General features: G+C 34.1%; 1 protein-coding gene across 2 annotated transcripts in view; it reads right to left on the minus strand.

The window, feature by feature from the left end:
- LOC144956666 (phospholipid-transporting ATPase ABCA3-like) overlaps nt 1-17,500 on the minus strand; it is a 58,120-nt gene that overhangs the window by 21,631 nt on the left and 18,989 nt on the right. For both annotated transcript variants that reach the window (XM_078887317.1, XM_078887316.1), the window contains exons 12-21: nt 17,108-17,225; nt 15,147-15,301; nt 13,643-13,798; nt 11,824-12,034; nt 10,605-10,854; nt 9,034-9,242; nt 7,845-7,862; nt 6,347-6,394; nt 3,630-3,970; nt 1,363-1,527 (exon numbers count right to left, since the gene is read on the minus strand). In XM_078887317.1, coding sequence (XP_078743443.1) covers nt 1,363-1,527; nt 3,630-3,970; nt 6,347-6,394; nt 7,845-7,862; nt 9,034-9,242; nt 10,605-10,854; nt 11,824-12,034; nt 13,643-13,798; nt 15,147-15,301; nt 17,108-17,225 — 1,671 coding nt within the window. The remainder of the gene's footprint in view (nt 1-1,362; nt 1,528-3,629; nt 3,971-6,346; nt 6,395-7,844; nt 7,863-9,033; nt 9,243-10,604; nt 10,855-11,823; nt 12,035-13,642; nt 13,799-15,146; nt 15,302-17,107; nt 17,226-17,500) is intronic.

Consider the following 17,500-nt stretch of genomic DNA (forward strand, 5'->3'; position numbering starts at 1 on the left):
GACCTGCAAAATATGTTCACATTGTCCAAAACAAATAATAATAATAATAATAATAATAATAATAATAATAATAATAATAATAATAATAATAATAATAATAATAATAATAATAATAATAATAATAATAATAACAATAATAGCGTACATTTATATAAGGCCAACATCTCATGCAATGTGAGCTCTAAGCGCTTTACAAAAACTGATAAAACTATATATATTATATATATATATATATATATATACATATATATATATATATATATATATATATATATATATATATATATATATATATATATATATATATATATATATATATATATATATATATATATTAGCAAACAATTATCATAGCCATTAGAGAGACGGATAGATGAAAACACTATCAAAATAGAAATACATATAAGTTTTATAAATGTACATCAAAAAATATTCAGCCAAGAAATGTTTTCTAAAGTAATATATCTTAGTCTGAGAACAGGGGAAATAAGAACCTTTTACAAGGGCTCAACCTTCAGCTGCCCAGAGTGTTGAGTTGAACCAGGGAATTACCAATCCAAATAAGAATGTTTTACACAGCGGCATTCTAGTCAGAATTATTCCACATATCATCTTCTTCTTCTTCTTCTTCTTCTTCTTCTTCTTCTTCTTCTTCTTCTTCTTCTTCTTCTTCTTCTTCTTCTTATTATTATTATTATTATTATTATTATTATTATTATTATTATTATTATTATTATTATTATTATCATTATTATTATTATTATTATTATTATTATTATTATTATTATTATTACTATTATTATTATTATTATTATCATCATTATTATTATTATTTTATTATCATCATTACTATCAGTATTATCATCATTATCACTACTATTTTAATTACTTTTTCCCCCTATTACAAGAGGTGTAACCTAATAATAATTGCCTATTTGGACAATAAAGATTATTATTATTATTATTATTATTATTATTATTATTATTATTATTATTATTATTATTATTATTATTATTATTATTATTATTATTATTATTATTATTATTATTATTATTATATAAAAACAACCAGGATAGGCAATTTTACTGATCTACTCAGTTGCCTCAAATAACAAAAAATAATTACAAAAACAGATCAAATGAACGTTTCGGGTTTCCCCTTTATCAACAAAACAGGATGAATGAAACACCACAGATGAATGAGATAATGTGGTAGTGGCGTAGTTAAGATAAATAAACAAAACATTGGTTGGTAGGTAATAGTATGCTCCTTTGTAAGGACGCCAGTAATTTGATTTTCAAACATTTGAAAACTTAAAACTCTTTCAAAAGCAACAGTGTCATTAAACACTGAATACTTACCCCAATAGGCTCTGAATGCAGGGGTTGTCCGTTATAACGAGAGAAAGCGTGGATTGTCCCATTTAAATCCGCTTTCAATTCCAAACCAACAATAACACGTTTGTTGAATGTACCGATCCCCATTGTGCTAGCTTCATCTAGTGTGTAGTTGTCATATGTGTCATGCTGGAATAAAGTGGAGCAAAGACAACGAGTTATTTCTCAGTTTCTTTGACTCCACAAAAACTACACAATATTATGATACCCGTAACTCAACACTGCAGTTTCTTGTCTTGTAACAAAGTCAAGCTGTTTTAAGAATGAACATTGACAAATATTGACAACGTTTCAAGTATTTCTTTCTTGAGCTTTAAAAACTTGAGCTTTTATACAGAGCAATTTCCATTAAATGTGCTCAAAGCACTTTACAAGGGGTCCCTGACCAACAGCAACACGTAACATGTAGAACAAGACATGACACCTGTTAGGGGATATTGCAATTTTTCTGACGGACACCACGCTTATAGTGGCCAGGTACTCATTTTACACCTGAGTCCGGTGAGAGAAAGTAAGTAAAGAGCCTTTTCCAAGGACTCAACTATGCGCCAAGCGAGGCCCTTTAGATGTACAATGTTTGTATAATATCGAGATAGCGTTCATAGTCTTGTCTTTAGATGTACACTATTTGTATAATATCGAGATAGCGTTCATAGTCTTGTCTTTAGATGTACAATGTTTGTATAATATCGAGATAGCGTTCATAGTCTTGTCTTTAGATGTACAATGTTTGTATAATATCGAGATAGCGTTCATAGTCTTGTCTTTAGATGTACACTGTTTGTATAATATCGAGATAGCGTTCATAGTCGTGTCTTTAGATGTACACTGTTTGTATAATATCGAGATAGCGTTCATAGTCTTGTCTTTAGATGTACACTGTTTGTATAATATCGAGATAGCGTTCATAGTCTTGTCTTTAGATGTACAATGTTTGTATAATATCGAGATAGCGTTCATAGTCTTGTCTTTAGATGTACAATGTTTGTATAATATCGAGATAGCGTTCATAGTCTTGTCTTTAGATGTACACTATTTGTATAATATCGAGATAGCGTTCATAGTCGTGTCTTTAGATGTACACTATTTGTATAATATCGAGATAGCGTTCATAGTCTTGTCTTTAGATGTACACTATTTGTATAATATCGAGATAGCGTTCATAGTCTTGTCTTTAGATGTACAATGTTTGTATAATATCGAGATAGCGTTCAGTTGTCTTGAGTACAATGTTGTTATATCGAGTGCTTATTTTGTTAGATGTACAATGTTTGTATAATATCGAGATAGCGTTCATAGTCTTGTATTTAGATGTACAATGTTTGTATAATATCGAGATAGCGTTCATAGTCTTGTCTTTAGATGTACAATGTTTGTATAATATCGAGATAGCGTTCATAGTCTTGTCTTTAGATGTACACTGTTTGTATAATATCGAGATAGCGTTCATAGTCTTGTCTTTAGATGTACACTGTTTGTATAATATCGAGATAGCGTTCATAGTCTTGTCTTTAGATGTACACTGTTTGTATAATATCGAGATAGCGTTCATAATCTTGTCTTTAGATGTACACTGTTTGTATAATATCGAGATAGCGTTCATAGTCTTGTCTTTAGATGTACAATGTTTGTATAATATCGAGATAGCGTTCACAAATGTAAATAGCATTCTCAGTAGAACATGTGCACTCCTTAGGAAAAATGTAATAATCCTATGAGTGTGGTATAATTAGCCCATCTGACCTCTGACCGGTAATTTGATGGTCTGGAGGTCTATCTAAATTAAGAAAGGCGGATCCTTAGGGAAGGGGGGGGGGGATTTATTATTGGGTTTTGTCTTGTTATATATGGATCTGTAGCAATCAAACCGTTACACATTTCTATAGCAAACCTTATAAACAGACCAAAATTTGGGAAAAAAAGACAATTTCAACAAAAATCGTATCAAGTAATCTTTGGATCTTTATCTTAGATAGATTAAACTTCATTTATATTGTAAAAGACTTCGGTGTGTCTCTAAATAGCTTCATAGAATCAGAGATGCTCGTTGGTTTCTAGCAAAGTCGACCAAAGTTTGTGTTTACTGAATGAACAAATAGTCAAGAATGACTAGAAAAAAACCCTGCTTTGTGTGTTCAGCTATGCCATTTGTCCAATGTATTTGTTTATAAATAATTTTCCTTCCTTAAAATAATTGTTCTGTTTGCATTTTAGTCCTGTAATTTCTTTACCTCAGACAATTTAAAAGACTTGACTTCATGGTCACTGCCAAACTGCTCTCCGTACAATTTCTCTAACTTTTTGCTGTCGTCAACCATGTCAAAACCGACCGTTGTGGGTACGATGGTCGATTCAAAAGGAGACAAGTCCAGGGTCAAGGGTGGCTCTTTTTTACCAGCTTTTGGTGAACTGGGGCTCAGTGATATTATCGCCATAAGTACAGGTAGAAAAAGCTGTGCCATTGTTATGGTGCGATTTCTCCAGGTGTGCAAGGCTTTTTTATAGAGAATTCCCCACATTTTGCTTATTTCCAAAGCACAGCCTACGTTCTTTTCATATTCCAGCACCAGCTCTGTTGAAAATAGAAGAAAAAAATGACGATAGCTCACTATCTAGGTTGCCCTCTATCAGCTAAAATACGTGATAGGAAACTTGCTTGGGGAACTGACAACTGTTTTATAGTCAAGACCACACGTTAGAAAAAATCAGAAATAAATGAAATTATCTGATCTTAGATCTGATATGACTCGTCGTACAGACTTGTCCTTGAAACATTGAAGAAAAAAATATTTATTATCCCAAAATACAAGTGTTTTCATTTATACAAAAATAATGCACCGTAAATGCTTTCTGATACTTTACAACATGCGCAGTCTTCAAACCGACAGAATCAGCCTCCACTTTTTAGGGGTTAAATATTCAGCCAGTGGAGTGGAGAATACATTACATATAGAGGAAAAGTCTGCGATACTTAAAACATAGGCCAGATAATTAGTTTACGTCTTTGCATCTGTTTTTAAAATAAACACATAATACAACTATCTGCTGACTTTGAAGATAGTCACCCCTTTAAAACATGCCCTGATGATTTTGTCTGTCTAAAGACGTAGCATCTAATGTCAATGGGAGCGATCTATATTCATGTTTTCGTCCAACCAGGTCATCAATCACATGATTTGTTGCTGTCCAATGGTTGGATATTTCTTAACAAATGGAAATACTCTGCTTTATTTACAAATGTTATAAACATACACATGTGTCAAGCTGAATCACATGACCAATCGTGATGTAAGATATTTCAAAAGCTGTGAACACGTTTCATTAAGTAGGTCACTTTGAGCCCATTTTGCAATGTGACCAATGACCTCGAACACACGGAAAGTTAATATAGATCATGCCCATTGCCGATAGAAAACATAAAGCCTTGATTTCCAAACAGAAATACAACGCAATAAGATCCCCAACTCCTCCCCCAAACACCACCACCACCACCACCACCACCACCAAACCTCACATTGGTCACGAGTAGAAGTGCCTGATGGTTGCTGAGATTTAACGTAGCTTTACTAAATAAATAAAAAGAGGCGTGGTACATCCCTTTCTATTGATAAATATGGCTACCATAAATATGCATGCATAAAGAACGCCCATCAGTCAAATTGGTTTGTTGTCAAAAAGTCATTGTCGTGTTTCTATGTGGTCTAGTGGTATGACACTCGCTTTCGGATCGGAAGGTCCTGGGCGCATAGTTGAGTCCTTGGAAAAGGTAGTACCTACGCCACTACCACATCATCTCATTCATCTGTGGCGTTTCATTCATCCTGTTTTGTTGATAAAGGGGTAACCCGAAACGTTCATTTGTCCTGTTTTCGTAATTAAATTGAAGCTTACATTCAATTTCACATTATTATTTATTTATTCGAGCTTCGAGCAGCAACATTTACATTGGCCAATCGGACATACCATCGACTTATGACAGAGAGAGAGAGTTGTTTGACTGAGCCCTTCCCACACCATATACAGAGCAAAATATGTCTTAGATTGAATCCGGTCCAATCGTCATCTCATTCATATTCTTATTCTTATTCATTATTAATATGAACCCACTTGAAATTGAAGATCATCTCAGTCCCAACTTCTAAAGGTTACCACACCTCAAAGTCCACTTTTGTGCGGCTATGTGGTCTTGTCGTATGACACTCGTTTTCGGATCGGAAGGTCCTGGGTTCGAGCCTCGTGCTCGGCGCATAGTTGAGTCCTTGGAAAAGGCTCTTTACGCACATTCTCTCACCGTACTCAGGTGTAAAATGACTACCTGACCGTTAACAGCGTTGTCTTAGTCCGAAAAATTGTAATATAGCCTAACAGGCGTCATGTCCCGTCCTACATGTTAAATGTTGCTGTTTACCAGGGACCCTTTGTAAAGCGATTTGAGCACATTTAGTGGATATTGCTCTATATAAACCTCAATTTTATTTTTTTAAATATATTTTTGGGTAAAAAAACAAAAACCCTTTTTATCCATTGCTCCACGCCTATGGAACGCACTCAGTTCTCAGACAAAGTCCTGCGAAAATTTATCATCTTTCAGGAAATGTCTGAAGACTGAGTTGTTCCGTAAGGCTAATTTTTTATGAAATATATGTTGCTTAGATTGTGTTTCTGTATTCATGCTTATTTTATGGTGTTGTGACTTTTTGAATTTTTAAAAAATTATATAAAGCGCCTCAGCTTACAATTAACGTGGCTGTTTAGGCACTATATCAATTCATTATTTATTTATTTATTTATCTATTCATCTTGTAGGTCCAATCGTTTTGTTTCCTGTCAGAATTCTTTAAAGCGAAAATGGTGTGATAATGAATACAAACAAAGTACAATGGATTTATTGGTTTGAAATGGGGAGTCAGTTAGTTGTATTTTGATGATCTGGGGTTTAAAGTCTTACTTGTCTCAACGAAATTGCCACTCATATCATACATGCCAGTATATGTATCTGTTAGAATATAAAATACATATCATACATTTTTGTAAGTTTATGTGTTGGAATTGTATCCAAAATTGTATCCAAAGTGTTAAGAAATGGATGAATGAGAACAGACTGAAACTGAAAGATGATAAGACGGAGGTGCTGTATGTGGGGAACAGGAAGTGGAAAAGTGAAACAGGTTTGAAGTTGGGGGATGCCTCCATTCAAATTGTTGACAAAGTGAAAAACCTTGGCACATACTTAGACTCTGGACTGTCGATGGAGCATCAGGTTAATAATTTGGTTAGATCTCTCTTTTTCCAACTAAAAAAGATTGCTTCCATTAGACGGTTCATATCTGAGGCTGTGACCAAACACCTGGTTGTGTCCCTCGTACTATCGAAATTGGATTATTGTAATGCTCTGTTGTTTGGCGTTTCGCAATACAATCTGAAACGTCTTCAGATTGTCCAAAACAGCGCTGCCAGACTAGTATTCATGAAGCGTAGGTGCGACTCTGCCAGACCTCTGCTTCATGACCTGCATTGGCTGCCTGTTGAGAAAAGGATTAAATTCAAAGCTTGTGTTTTAGTGTATCGTTGTCTTGAAGGTACTGCCCCATCCTACCTTTCGGAACTAATTGAAAGATATTCAAAACCACGCCCCTTACGTTCGGCCAGTGATTCCACAAAACTAGTTGTCCCTCGAATTCGGAAAATATGCTGGAATGAGATCCTTTTCTCATTTCGGACCCTCTATTTGGAACGCCTAACCGCAGAGCATTCGTGAAAAAGAATGTTTGTCTATTTTTAAACGTTCGCTTAAAACATATCTGTTTCGATTTTAGTAGATGGTATGAGAAGCAAAATAGGTTTGGTTTGTGTTGTGTGTTGTGTTGTGTTGTGTTGTGTGTGTGTGTGTGTGCTTGTGTGTGTAAATGATTATGTTTCAGCCAAAGTAATTTGTAATTTAAGCGCTTCGAGTCTGGTGTCTCGGAGTTATAGCGCTATATAAGTTTTCAGCATTATTATATTATTATATTATTTATTATTATTATTATTATTATTATTATTATTATTATTATTATTATTATTATTATTATTATTATTATTAATACATATCACACATCAGTAAGGTTATGTGGTGGATGGATTATAAAATATATCACACATTTCAGTAAGTTTATGTGGTGGAATATAAAATACATATCACACATTTCAGTAAGTTTATGTGGTGGAATATAAAATATATATCACACATTTCAGTACGTTTATATGTTGCAATATAAAATATATATTATACATTTCAGTAAGTTTATGTGTTGGAATATAAATACATATCACACATTCGGTAAGTCATGTGGTGGATGGAATATAAATATAACACACATTTCAGTAAGTTTATGTGGTGGAATATGAAATATAATATCACACATTCAGTAAGTTTGTGGTGGTGGAATATAAAATATATAAATATACTTGTTGTACGTTTATGTCTGGAATATAAAATATATATTATACATTTCAGTAAGTTTATGTGTTGGAATATAAAATACATACCAAGCATTTCAGTAAGTGTACATTTGGAATATAAATATATATATATATATTTATATTATATATAATATAAATATATATAAATTTATAATATATATTTGACATTGATGTAAGTTTATGATTTTGATTTCCAATAATACAAAGGAATGTTTGTGTATAACGTAAGGATTTCAATATACAAGGAATGTTTGTGTATACGTAAGGATTTCCAATAATACAAAGGAATGTTTGTGTATACGTAAGGATTTCCAATAATACAAAGGAATGTTTGTGTATACGTAAGGATTTCCAATAATACAAAGGAATGTTTGTGTATACGTAAGGATTTCCAATAATACAAAGGAATGTTTGTGTATACGTAAGGATTTCCAATAATACAAAGGAATGTTTGTGTATACGTAAGGATTTCCAATAATACAAAGGAATGTTTGTGTATACGTAAGGATTTCCAATAATACAAAGGAACATTTGCATTTACGTAAGGATTTCCAATAATACAAAGGAACGTTTGTATTTACACAAGATTTTCCAATATAATAAAGGCACATTTGTATTTACGTGCTAACGATACAAAGGAATGTTTGTGTTTATGAGATCCCCATTAATACTAAGGAACATCTGTGTTCAAGTGAGTATTTCCAATAAGACAAAGGAACGTTTGTGTTTATGTAATGATTTCACGGGACTATACCTATCTTGATTAATGAAGCATGTTGCCGTTTCTATTATTAGTGCACACAATATCACTTCCAGATCGTCAAACGTTATTTCTCCAGCATTTACACATCCTTCCATTAAAACAGTGAGTTTGTGTCAATGTGATTCTATATTATGAATGGATACATACTATAAGGATGGCCTTCGTAAATTGGTTCTAAGCCAAAATTACGGTGCGTTAAAATTTTGGTATAAATTTCTCTATAAGACCAACTTTTTTTCAAAATTGTTGTCATTCTGTTTCTGTATAGGTCTTATTATTTATAACAATATATTGAGATAGATAGTAATAAAAGGAATTTTCTCCTGACTCGCCCATTACAAAATTTGTTAGAACCATCCCAATGTAATAAATATTTCATATTGTTTGGCTGATAAAGGAACATTACTTACTGTCGGAAATGACTTCCTTGCTCGGTTCGACAGACGAAATCTTTCCAACGACGACTCCATCGTCGTAAATTGTGCCAACGTAGTCAGCATTAGGCGGAGTCCTTATGCCATCTTCGGTACCACCTTCAATATTATCTTGATTATTATTCTCCTCCTGGTTTTGCTTGTCTCCATCATCATCATCATCATCATATGCCGTTTCTCCAACCCTGAGGATATAATAGACAAGAAGGAATACAGCATTCCCACGTTTTTGTGTGGTCCATATGGTGATTGACATGCAAACAGAATTCAGGATTTCAAAACTAAAGTTTGAATCTTTTCGACTTCATTATTGACATTTGACTATTTCCATCAAAATTAGTCAAACCCTACCCGCCCTACTAATATACAAGTCTGACACCCAAATTGGTAGTGTCCCGTTGTTGCCTTGGAACTACTTTGAAATCCTACCCATCTTACTTGTATACAAGTCTGACACCCAAATTGGTATTGTCCCATTGTTGCCATAGAACTCCTCTGAAATCCTACCCGTCCTACTTATAAATATACAAGTCTGACACCCAAATTGGTAGTGTCCCGTTGTTGCCTTGGAACTACTTTGAAATCCTACCCATCTTACTTATATACAAGTCTGACACCCAAATTGGTATTGTCCCATTGTTGCCATAGAACTCCTCTGAAATCCTACCCGTCCTACTTATAAATATACAAGTCTGACAACCAAATTGGTAGTGTCCCGTTGTTGCCTTGGAACTACTTTGAAATCCTACCCATCCTACTTATATACAAGTCTGACACCCAAATTGGCATTGTCCGTTGTTGCTATGGAACTACTCTGAAATCCTACCCATCCTTATATACAAGTTTGACACCCAAATTGGCATTGTCCCATTGTTGCCATAGAACTCCTCTGAAATCCTACCCGTCCTACTTTTATATATACAAGTCTGACACCCAAATTGGCATTGTCCCGTTGTTGCCATGGAATTACTCTGAAATCCTACCCATCCTTCGTAGATACAAGTCTGACACCCAAATTGGCATTGTCCCATTGTTGCCATAGAACTCCTCTGAAACCAAAACAAAATATTGCCCATTATGCTTGAATAAAGCCATAGTGACCTTCGGTTGTCAGACCTGCAGAAACGGTCAAGTCATTTGGTACAGAATTTTAAAATTACTATTTTTCAACGACTTTGCAACTCCAACAAATAATACATGATAAATAAAAGACTTTCCTTCATTTCTAAATAATTTATATAAGAAAATAATGTCATGTTATTATTATTATCATTATTATTATTATTATTATTTTATTATTATTATTATTATTATTATTATTATTATTATTATTATTATATTATTATTATTATTATTTATTATTATTATTATTATTATTATTATTATCATTGTTGTTGTTAATGATAATATATTTTGTTCAGAGATAAGTTATGATTATTGGACAAGAAAGGCCTAAATAAAGTTTTGAACCTTTAAAAATGTGAAAGTCAAACAAATACCAATAGCTCAATCAATCTATTATTGTAAATTTCTTGAGTTCAACTTACTTCAAGAAAACTTCCTCTAGTGTCGTAGCAGACGTACCAAAACCACTTATCCCCAGACGGTCTTTATCCATATCAAGCACTGTGAACAAGGTTGGAAAGTTAGCTGTTTCTTTTTCTGGCAAAAGGTATGTGACTTCTGCATTTATAATTGTCTCCAGTTTGGCTGTGCTAATATGGGAGGTAACCACTTCCGTTATTTTTTCAACGACGCAAGAAGGTTTTTTGACGATCACGAGGTGATAACCAGCACCTAGATGATGTAATAATGGAAAATTTGGAGAATTAGTTGAGGTGAGTCTCTGACAAGCGTAGGGAATATAATGATTATCACTTTGAAAATGCAAGACAGTAAAACTGTATGTTAAAAGACGTGATTCAATACAGCCAAGACGTGTAAAACATCCTTTGAGATCCAGCATTGACTGATTCTTTGACACGTACACGACATTGTCATGAGATAAAAGTCGGCCAAATTTATCTTTTCTAAACATGGAGGTCTCACATACTTTAAATAGAACAACGTGCCATACAGATTTTTCACAAACATGGAGGTTCCACATACTTTAACTAAAACAACGTACCATAGAGCTTTTTCAGAAACACGGGGGTTCCACATGCTTTAACTAAAACACAATGTACCATATTCTTTTTCAGAAACATGGAGGTTCCACATACTTTAACTAAAACAACGTACCATAGAGCTTTTTCAGAAACACGGGGGTTCCACATGCTTTAACTAAAACACAATGTACCATATTCTTTTTCAGAAACATGGATGGTTCCACTCTTATCCTTTTTCATTCTTTTAACTAAAACAACGTACCATAGAGCTTTTTCAGAAACACGGAGGTTCCACATGCTTTAACTAAAACACAATGTAACATATTCTTTTTCAGAAACATGGAGGTTCCACATACTTTAACTAAAACAACGTACTATAGAGCTTTTTCAAAAACATAGAGGTTCCACATACTTTAACTAAAACACAATGTACCATATAGCTTTTTCACAAACATGGAGCTTCCACATACTTTAACTAAAACAACGTACCATAGAGCTTTTTTAATAGCATGGAGGTTCCACATATTTTCACTAAAACAACGAACCATAAAGCTTTTTCACAAACATGGAGGTTCCACATACTTCAACTAAAATACAATGTACCATAGAGCTTTTTAATAACATGGAGCTTCCACATACTTTAACTAAAACAACGTACCATAGAGCTTTTTCAAAAACATGGAGGTTCCACAGCATTTGACGACGCCTTCAGCCATGATGGCAATCCGGTCCCCCAAAACATCTGCTTCGTCCATGTAATGAGTGGTGAGTAGAATGGTGCGGCCTTCACGGTGATTCTGTAAGGCCGTCCATGTCTGTCTTCTAGCAGCAGGGTCCATCCCAGACGATGGCTCGTCTAGAATCAAAACCTGGTGGAAAATTCAATATATGAATATATCTGTCAACAAAAGGAATTAATAAGTAGACAAACACAATAAATAAATAAATAAATAAATAAATAACTATGTAAATATACGAGAATATAATATTATGCAAAGGTAGATGAGAGGTAAATTTCGGGGTGTACCCTAGGAGAAAGGTTTTTTTTTAAATCAACAGTTGCCTGACATCATGATGGTGAGAAAAACGAAGTGAGTAAATTATATGTGACTCATATATAAGGGAACACAATAAAACAAACGTTTCAGCCTATGGCCTTCTTCAAGTAAACACGAAATATGTCATATGTATTAGATTGTTAAGATTGTCTAACATCATCGTGTTAGGGTAGCTCTGACCAGCATATAGGAAAACAAATACGATGGACAAACGTAAAACCATTCAAACGATTCAATTGTAGTGAAATTGAAATGTTTTATAATATAGTAAGCAAATATAATTTTTTAAATTAAAAACACACCAAATTCAAATGTTAATATGTTTGTAATGAAATATAGCACAATGATTGCCCAACTATGAGTCATTCTATTGGTAAAATTTGAAAACATTTTAGCAAAGGAGTCAACACGTTACTAAACACAATATAAATTCATGTCTCAAAAACTCAATTATTTACAGGTAGCATCAATGAATCATCATCATCATCATTGCCTTTTTCACCCTGGGCCAGGGTATAGGCCACAGACAAACAGTATCCATCCTTCTCTATCCTGAGCTAACTTTTTTTCAATGAATGACTAGGAGCTAAAGATTACCCATGACCGCAATACAAATTCCAGTAAGAATCAGTAGTTGCATTTAGGGGAAAAAATTGATGATATCTATAACAGCTTTTCAAAATACAAAGTGTTTCATACAGGACCAAATCTGTTACAAGATTAAAAGGGACCATGACAATGGACAATCAATTATATGCATAACAAACTGTCAGATTTTGTTTGGGTAACTTTTGATTTATTTCTGTATTATTTTATTCCTCATTCAAACTAAAATTGACTTCATGCGCCCAAGTAAGATACTCACCTGGACATACCTCCAAAACACCCGTAACGAACACATGAAACAATGTTTAAATTACAAGATGTATAGTTTGTGTCAGAGAATATTAATTGAGATGTAATCACCTCTCTAGTTCCAATTTCCAGTAGCCTGGCCTTATCTAATTGGTTTGTTGTCAAAAATTCATTGTCGTGTTTCTATGTGGTCTAGTGGTATGACACTCGCTTTCGGATCGGAAGGTCCTGGGCGCATAGTTGAGTCCTTGGAAAAGGTAGTACCTACGCCACTACCACATCATCTAATTCATCTGTGGTGTTTCATTCATCCTGTTTTGTTGATAAAGGGGAAACCCGAAACGTTCATTTGTCCTGTTTTCGTAATTAAATTGAAGCTTACATTCAATTTCCCATTATTGTTTATTTCTTCGAGCTTCGATCAGCAACATTTACATTGGCCAATCGGACATAACATCGAATTATGAATATTAATTGAGATTTAATCACCTCTATAGTTCCAATGTCCAGTAGCCTTGCCTTATCTACCAATAACAAACTTTCCGTACACAAGTGATTACCTACCTTGGATCCCGCGATAAGAGCGATGGCCACTGACAATTTCCTTTTCTGACCCCCGGACAATCTGGCAGAAAACTCATTTTTCTTTTCAAGAAGTCCGACCTCAGTAAGGAGTGGATCAATCTCCATTTCGGCATCTGTGAAAGTTGCTCCTTTTAGCTACAGGATAGAAGAAATTGTTTCTTTTTCAATGCATGTCCATTATATATCTTTGGTATTTTCTACCATCATTATCAAATAATTTTTTTAAAACATTTATTGTTTTGGGTTGTTCTTTGTGTGCTGGGCTGAGAAAAAAATGTTACAGCTTTTTGTCTTTTATTTTATTATACTTTACTTTTTTAAATATTTCATTTGCTTGTTGTCATTTGTCTTTCAATTGACGACATAAAAAGCAGTGAATTCTTCGTGGATTAAATCAAATGTAGTTTATTTTGTTCATGATACAGGAATGGGGTGAGGGGGTCCTGTTAGCTCAGTTGGTAGAGCACTCGCTTCACATGCAAAAGGACCCAGATTGATCCCAGGTGAGGTCGAGATTTTTTTCTGGCCCCCTTGTCCACCCAGCAGTGATTGGGTAGCTTGTCGGTTTACGGCAATTTTATGAAAATGTGACTCACCGTCTCAACACAGTATTACTTTAGACAACAAAACAGTTAATAAATTCTGCAATTATTTTCATAACGACCTGTTTGTTGAATTCAAAACCTTGTAAATCAACACTTGATTTTGACTGTTTCAAACTATAATTTTCCAGGATGAGACAGGGACCGTTTAGAAGAAAATCTAATTTAAGAACAATGCAATAATAAATAAAACCTAATTTATCCAAATTCAAGCATAAACCAACTATTTTATTAATTATTCTAAAGGTTCAACACTTTATATGAATTTTGAATCTATTAGACGTCACTTGACACCCCTCAGTCACTGTAAATCCCTTAAAGCCGAATATATACAATGAATCAGAAGAGAACATATCTGTATTTACACTGTTATATTTCCCTATTTAATATAATTGTAATAGGTGAAAATTCAAGCTGTTCAAACGTTCTGATTAATTGCGAGAGTTGTTCTATAGATAGTATGCGCTTGTCAAGAAGCTCACAACATTGCCATCCTGAAGTATAACGGCCCAACACACAAAAATATGTGTAACCTTAAACGTTTATTGTCTGGTTAATACAGTGTAGTGAGAATTACTCACAAACGTGGATGGCAAAAAAAATAACAAAGGCCAGAGTAGCGTCATCTTCATACTATCAATAGCAGGTGTTATTCCTATAGGCCTTGGTTAAACTGTAGGCAAATTTCCATGCTTTCTTTCCTTATTGACAAGAGTTAAGCCTAATTCCTCCTACTCGACATGTACTTGTTTTAAGCTCCTACTGTATGTGGAACTGTAAGGAAAACTAAAAAGGCGAATAAATGGATTTGGGAGTCGCTATCTCTCACCCCCCCCTCCCCATTTCCTCCACCCACTTCCTCTATCATTGTGAATACAAACTCTGGCAAAGAACAGGAGATGCTCCTTGACGGTCAGAGCTTCAAACAGGATGTCGTGTTGGGGACACAACCCGAGACTGCTTCTCACTCGATCAATATTTTTTATGATATCGTACCCATTGACTATGGCTGAGCCACTTGTCGGAGGAATAAAACCTGGAATAAAAAGGAGTAATTTTTCTTTTTCAATCAGCATTCTCCCATCTAAGGAATAGTCATCCACAAAAATGCTAAAATCAAAACATTACATGGGGGTTCCTGGTAGCTCCGTTGGTAGAGCGCTCAGTACATAACCAAAGGAATCGAAATTGATCTCATTTGAAGTCGAGATTTTTTTTTCTGACCCCCCCCCCCTCCCCTGCCCAATTAGCAGTGATTGGGTAGCTGGGTCAATTAAATCTGGCAAAAAGTACCTTGCAATAGGATATGGTCCTTCAAAAGGATCGTAAATAATTGCTATTATCTGCTTCACATTATCAAAAGCGGGAAAAACTATGGCTCCATGGAACTAATTTTTGTGAAAGAAAACTAACTCAATCATTTTAGAAATGAAAATAGTTTTCAGAGTCATACAACACATTGATCTGGAGTTGACACTTGTTTCTGTAGTGATAAGTTGACAAGAAAAGTTTTAAAATTTGAAAGAATAAAGATGAGTAAGTCGACCCAGGACACAAAAGTTGGGGGGAAAAAATCAAAAATATCAGACGGATTTTTGATCATTTCAATGAAAAAGTATAGATTCTACCATGTGTAACAATATTGGGTAACTTGTACACAACAACACACAACATTTGATGTGTTAAATGCGTTGATGTTAGATTACCTCTACACAACAACACACTACATTAGATGTCTTAAATACGAGGATGTTAGATAACATGTACACAAAGACACGCTAGATTACATGTGTTAGATACGTGGATGTTAGATAACACGTACACAAAGACACACGACATTACTTGTGTTAGATACGTGGATGTTAGATAACACATACACAAAGACACGCTACATTACATGTGTTAGATACGTGGATGTTAGATAACACGTACACAAAGACACGCTACATTACATGTGTTAGATACGTGGATGTTAGATAACACGTACACAAAGACACGCTACATTACATGTGTTAGATACGTGGATGTTAGATAACACGTACACAAAGACACGCTACATTACAGGTGTTAGATACGTGGATGTTAGATAACACGTACACAAAGACACGCTACATTTAATCGATGTTAATACGTACACAAGACCTATCATGAGATAGTGTTTAGATAACATGTACACAAAGACACGCTAGATTACATGTGTTAGATACGTGGATGTTAGATAACACGTACACAAAGACACGCTACTTACTGTGTTAGATACGTGGATGTCAGATAACACGTACACAAAGACACGCTACATTACATGTGTTAGATACGTGGATGTTAGATAACACGTACACAAAGACACGCTACATTGCATGTGTTAGATACGTGGATGTTAGATAACACGTACACAAAGACACGCTACATTACATGTGTTAGATACGTGGATGTTAGATAACACGTACACAAAGACACGCTATATTACATGTGTTAGATAATAATAAAATAATAATTAATTAAATAATAATAATAATAATAATAATAATAATAATAATAATAATAATAATAATAATAATAATAATAATAATAGATCTTTATTGTCCATAAATATGGCAATTTGTCATTTAGTTACACTTGTTATAACGTTATATGATAACTATAACATTGAACAGATATTTCACTCCTACTTATTCTCTCTCTCTCTCTCTCTCTCTCTCTCTCTCTCTCTCTCTCTCTCTCTCTCTTTCTAGATACGTGGATGTTAGATAACACGTACACAAAGACACGCTACATTACATGTGTTAGATACGTGGATATTGGACAACCTGTACACAAAGACAAAGAATGGACAAAGACTTACCTGTCAACATGGACATAGTCGTGGTTTTTCCTGCTCCGTTGTGACCTAACAGGACAAAGATTTGACCCTCGTACATGGTTAGAGACAAAGATTTTACAACCACGTCATGGCGATAGACCTGAAAAATAAACAAGTACAAAATTGTCATGTATTAATTTGGTTTGGTCAGGGTACGAAAACTCACATCATCTGTCTAGTCCCAAATCCAAGTCTTCAGGGTTTTTGATTAAAAACTAATTTACAAAAAGTAATAAAACAGTTTTAATAAATCCCCCAAAAATATGGAACTTTATGGGCTCAAAATCGTTCCTCAGCCAATGCCAAAACATTAATACTGTGAATACATCAGTTCAGAAGTTCTGTTCTGCTATCTGTCTGGATTTGAAGTGGTTT

Source organism: Berghia stephanieae, chromosome 11 (assembly GCF_034508935.2).
Source record: "Berghia stephanieae isolate SIO BIC M18660-M18661 chromosome 11, UCSD_Bste_1.3, whole genome shotgun sequence".
Lineage (NCBI taxonomy): Eukaryota > Metazoa > Mollusca > Gastropoda > Nudibranchia > Aeolidiidae > Berghia > Berghia stephanieae.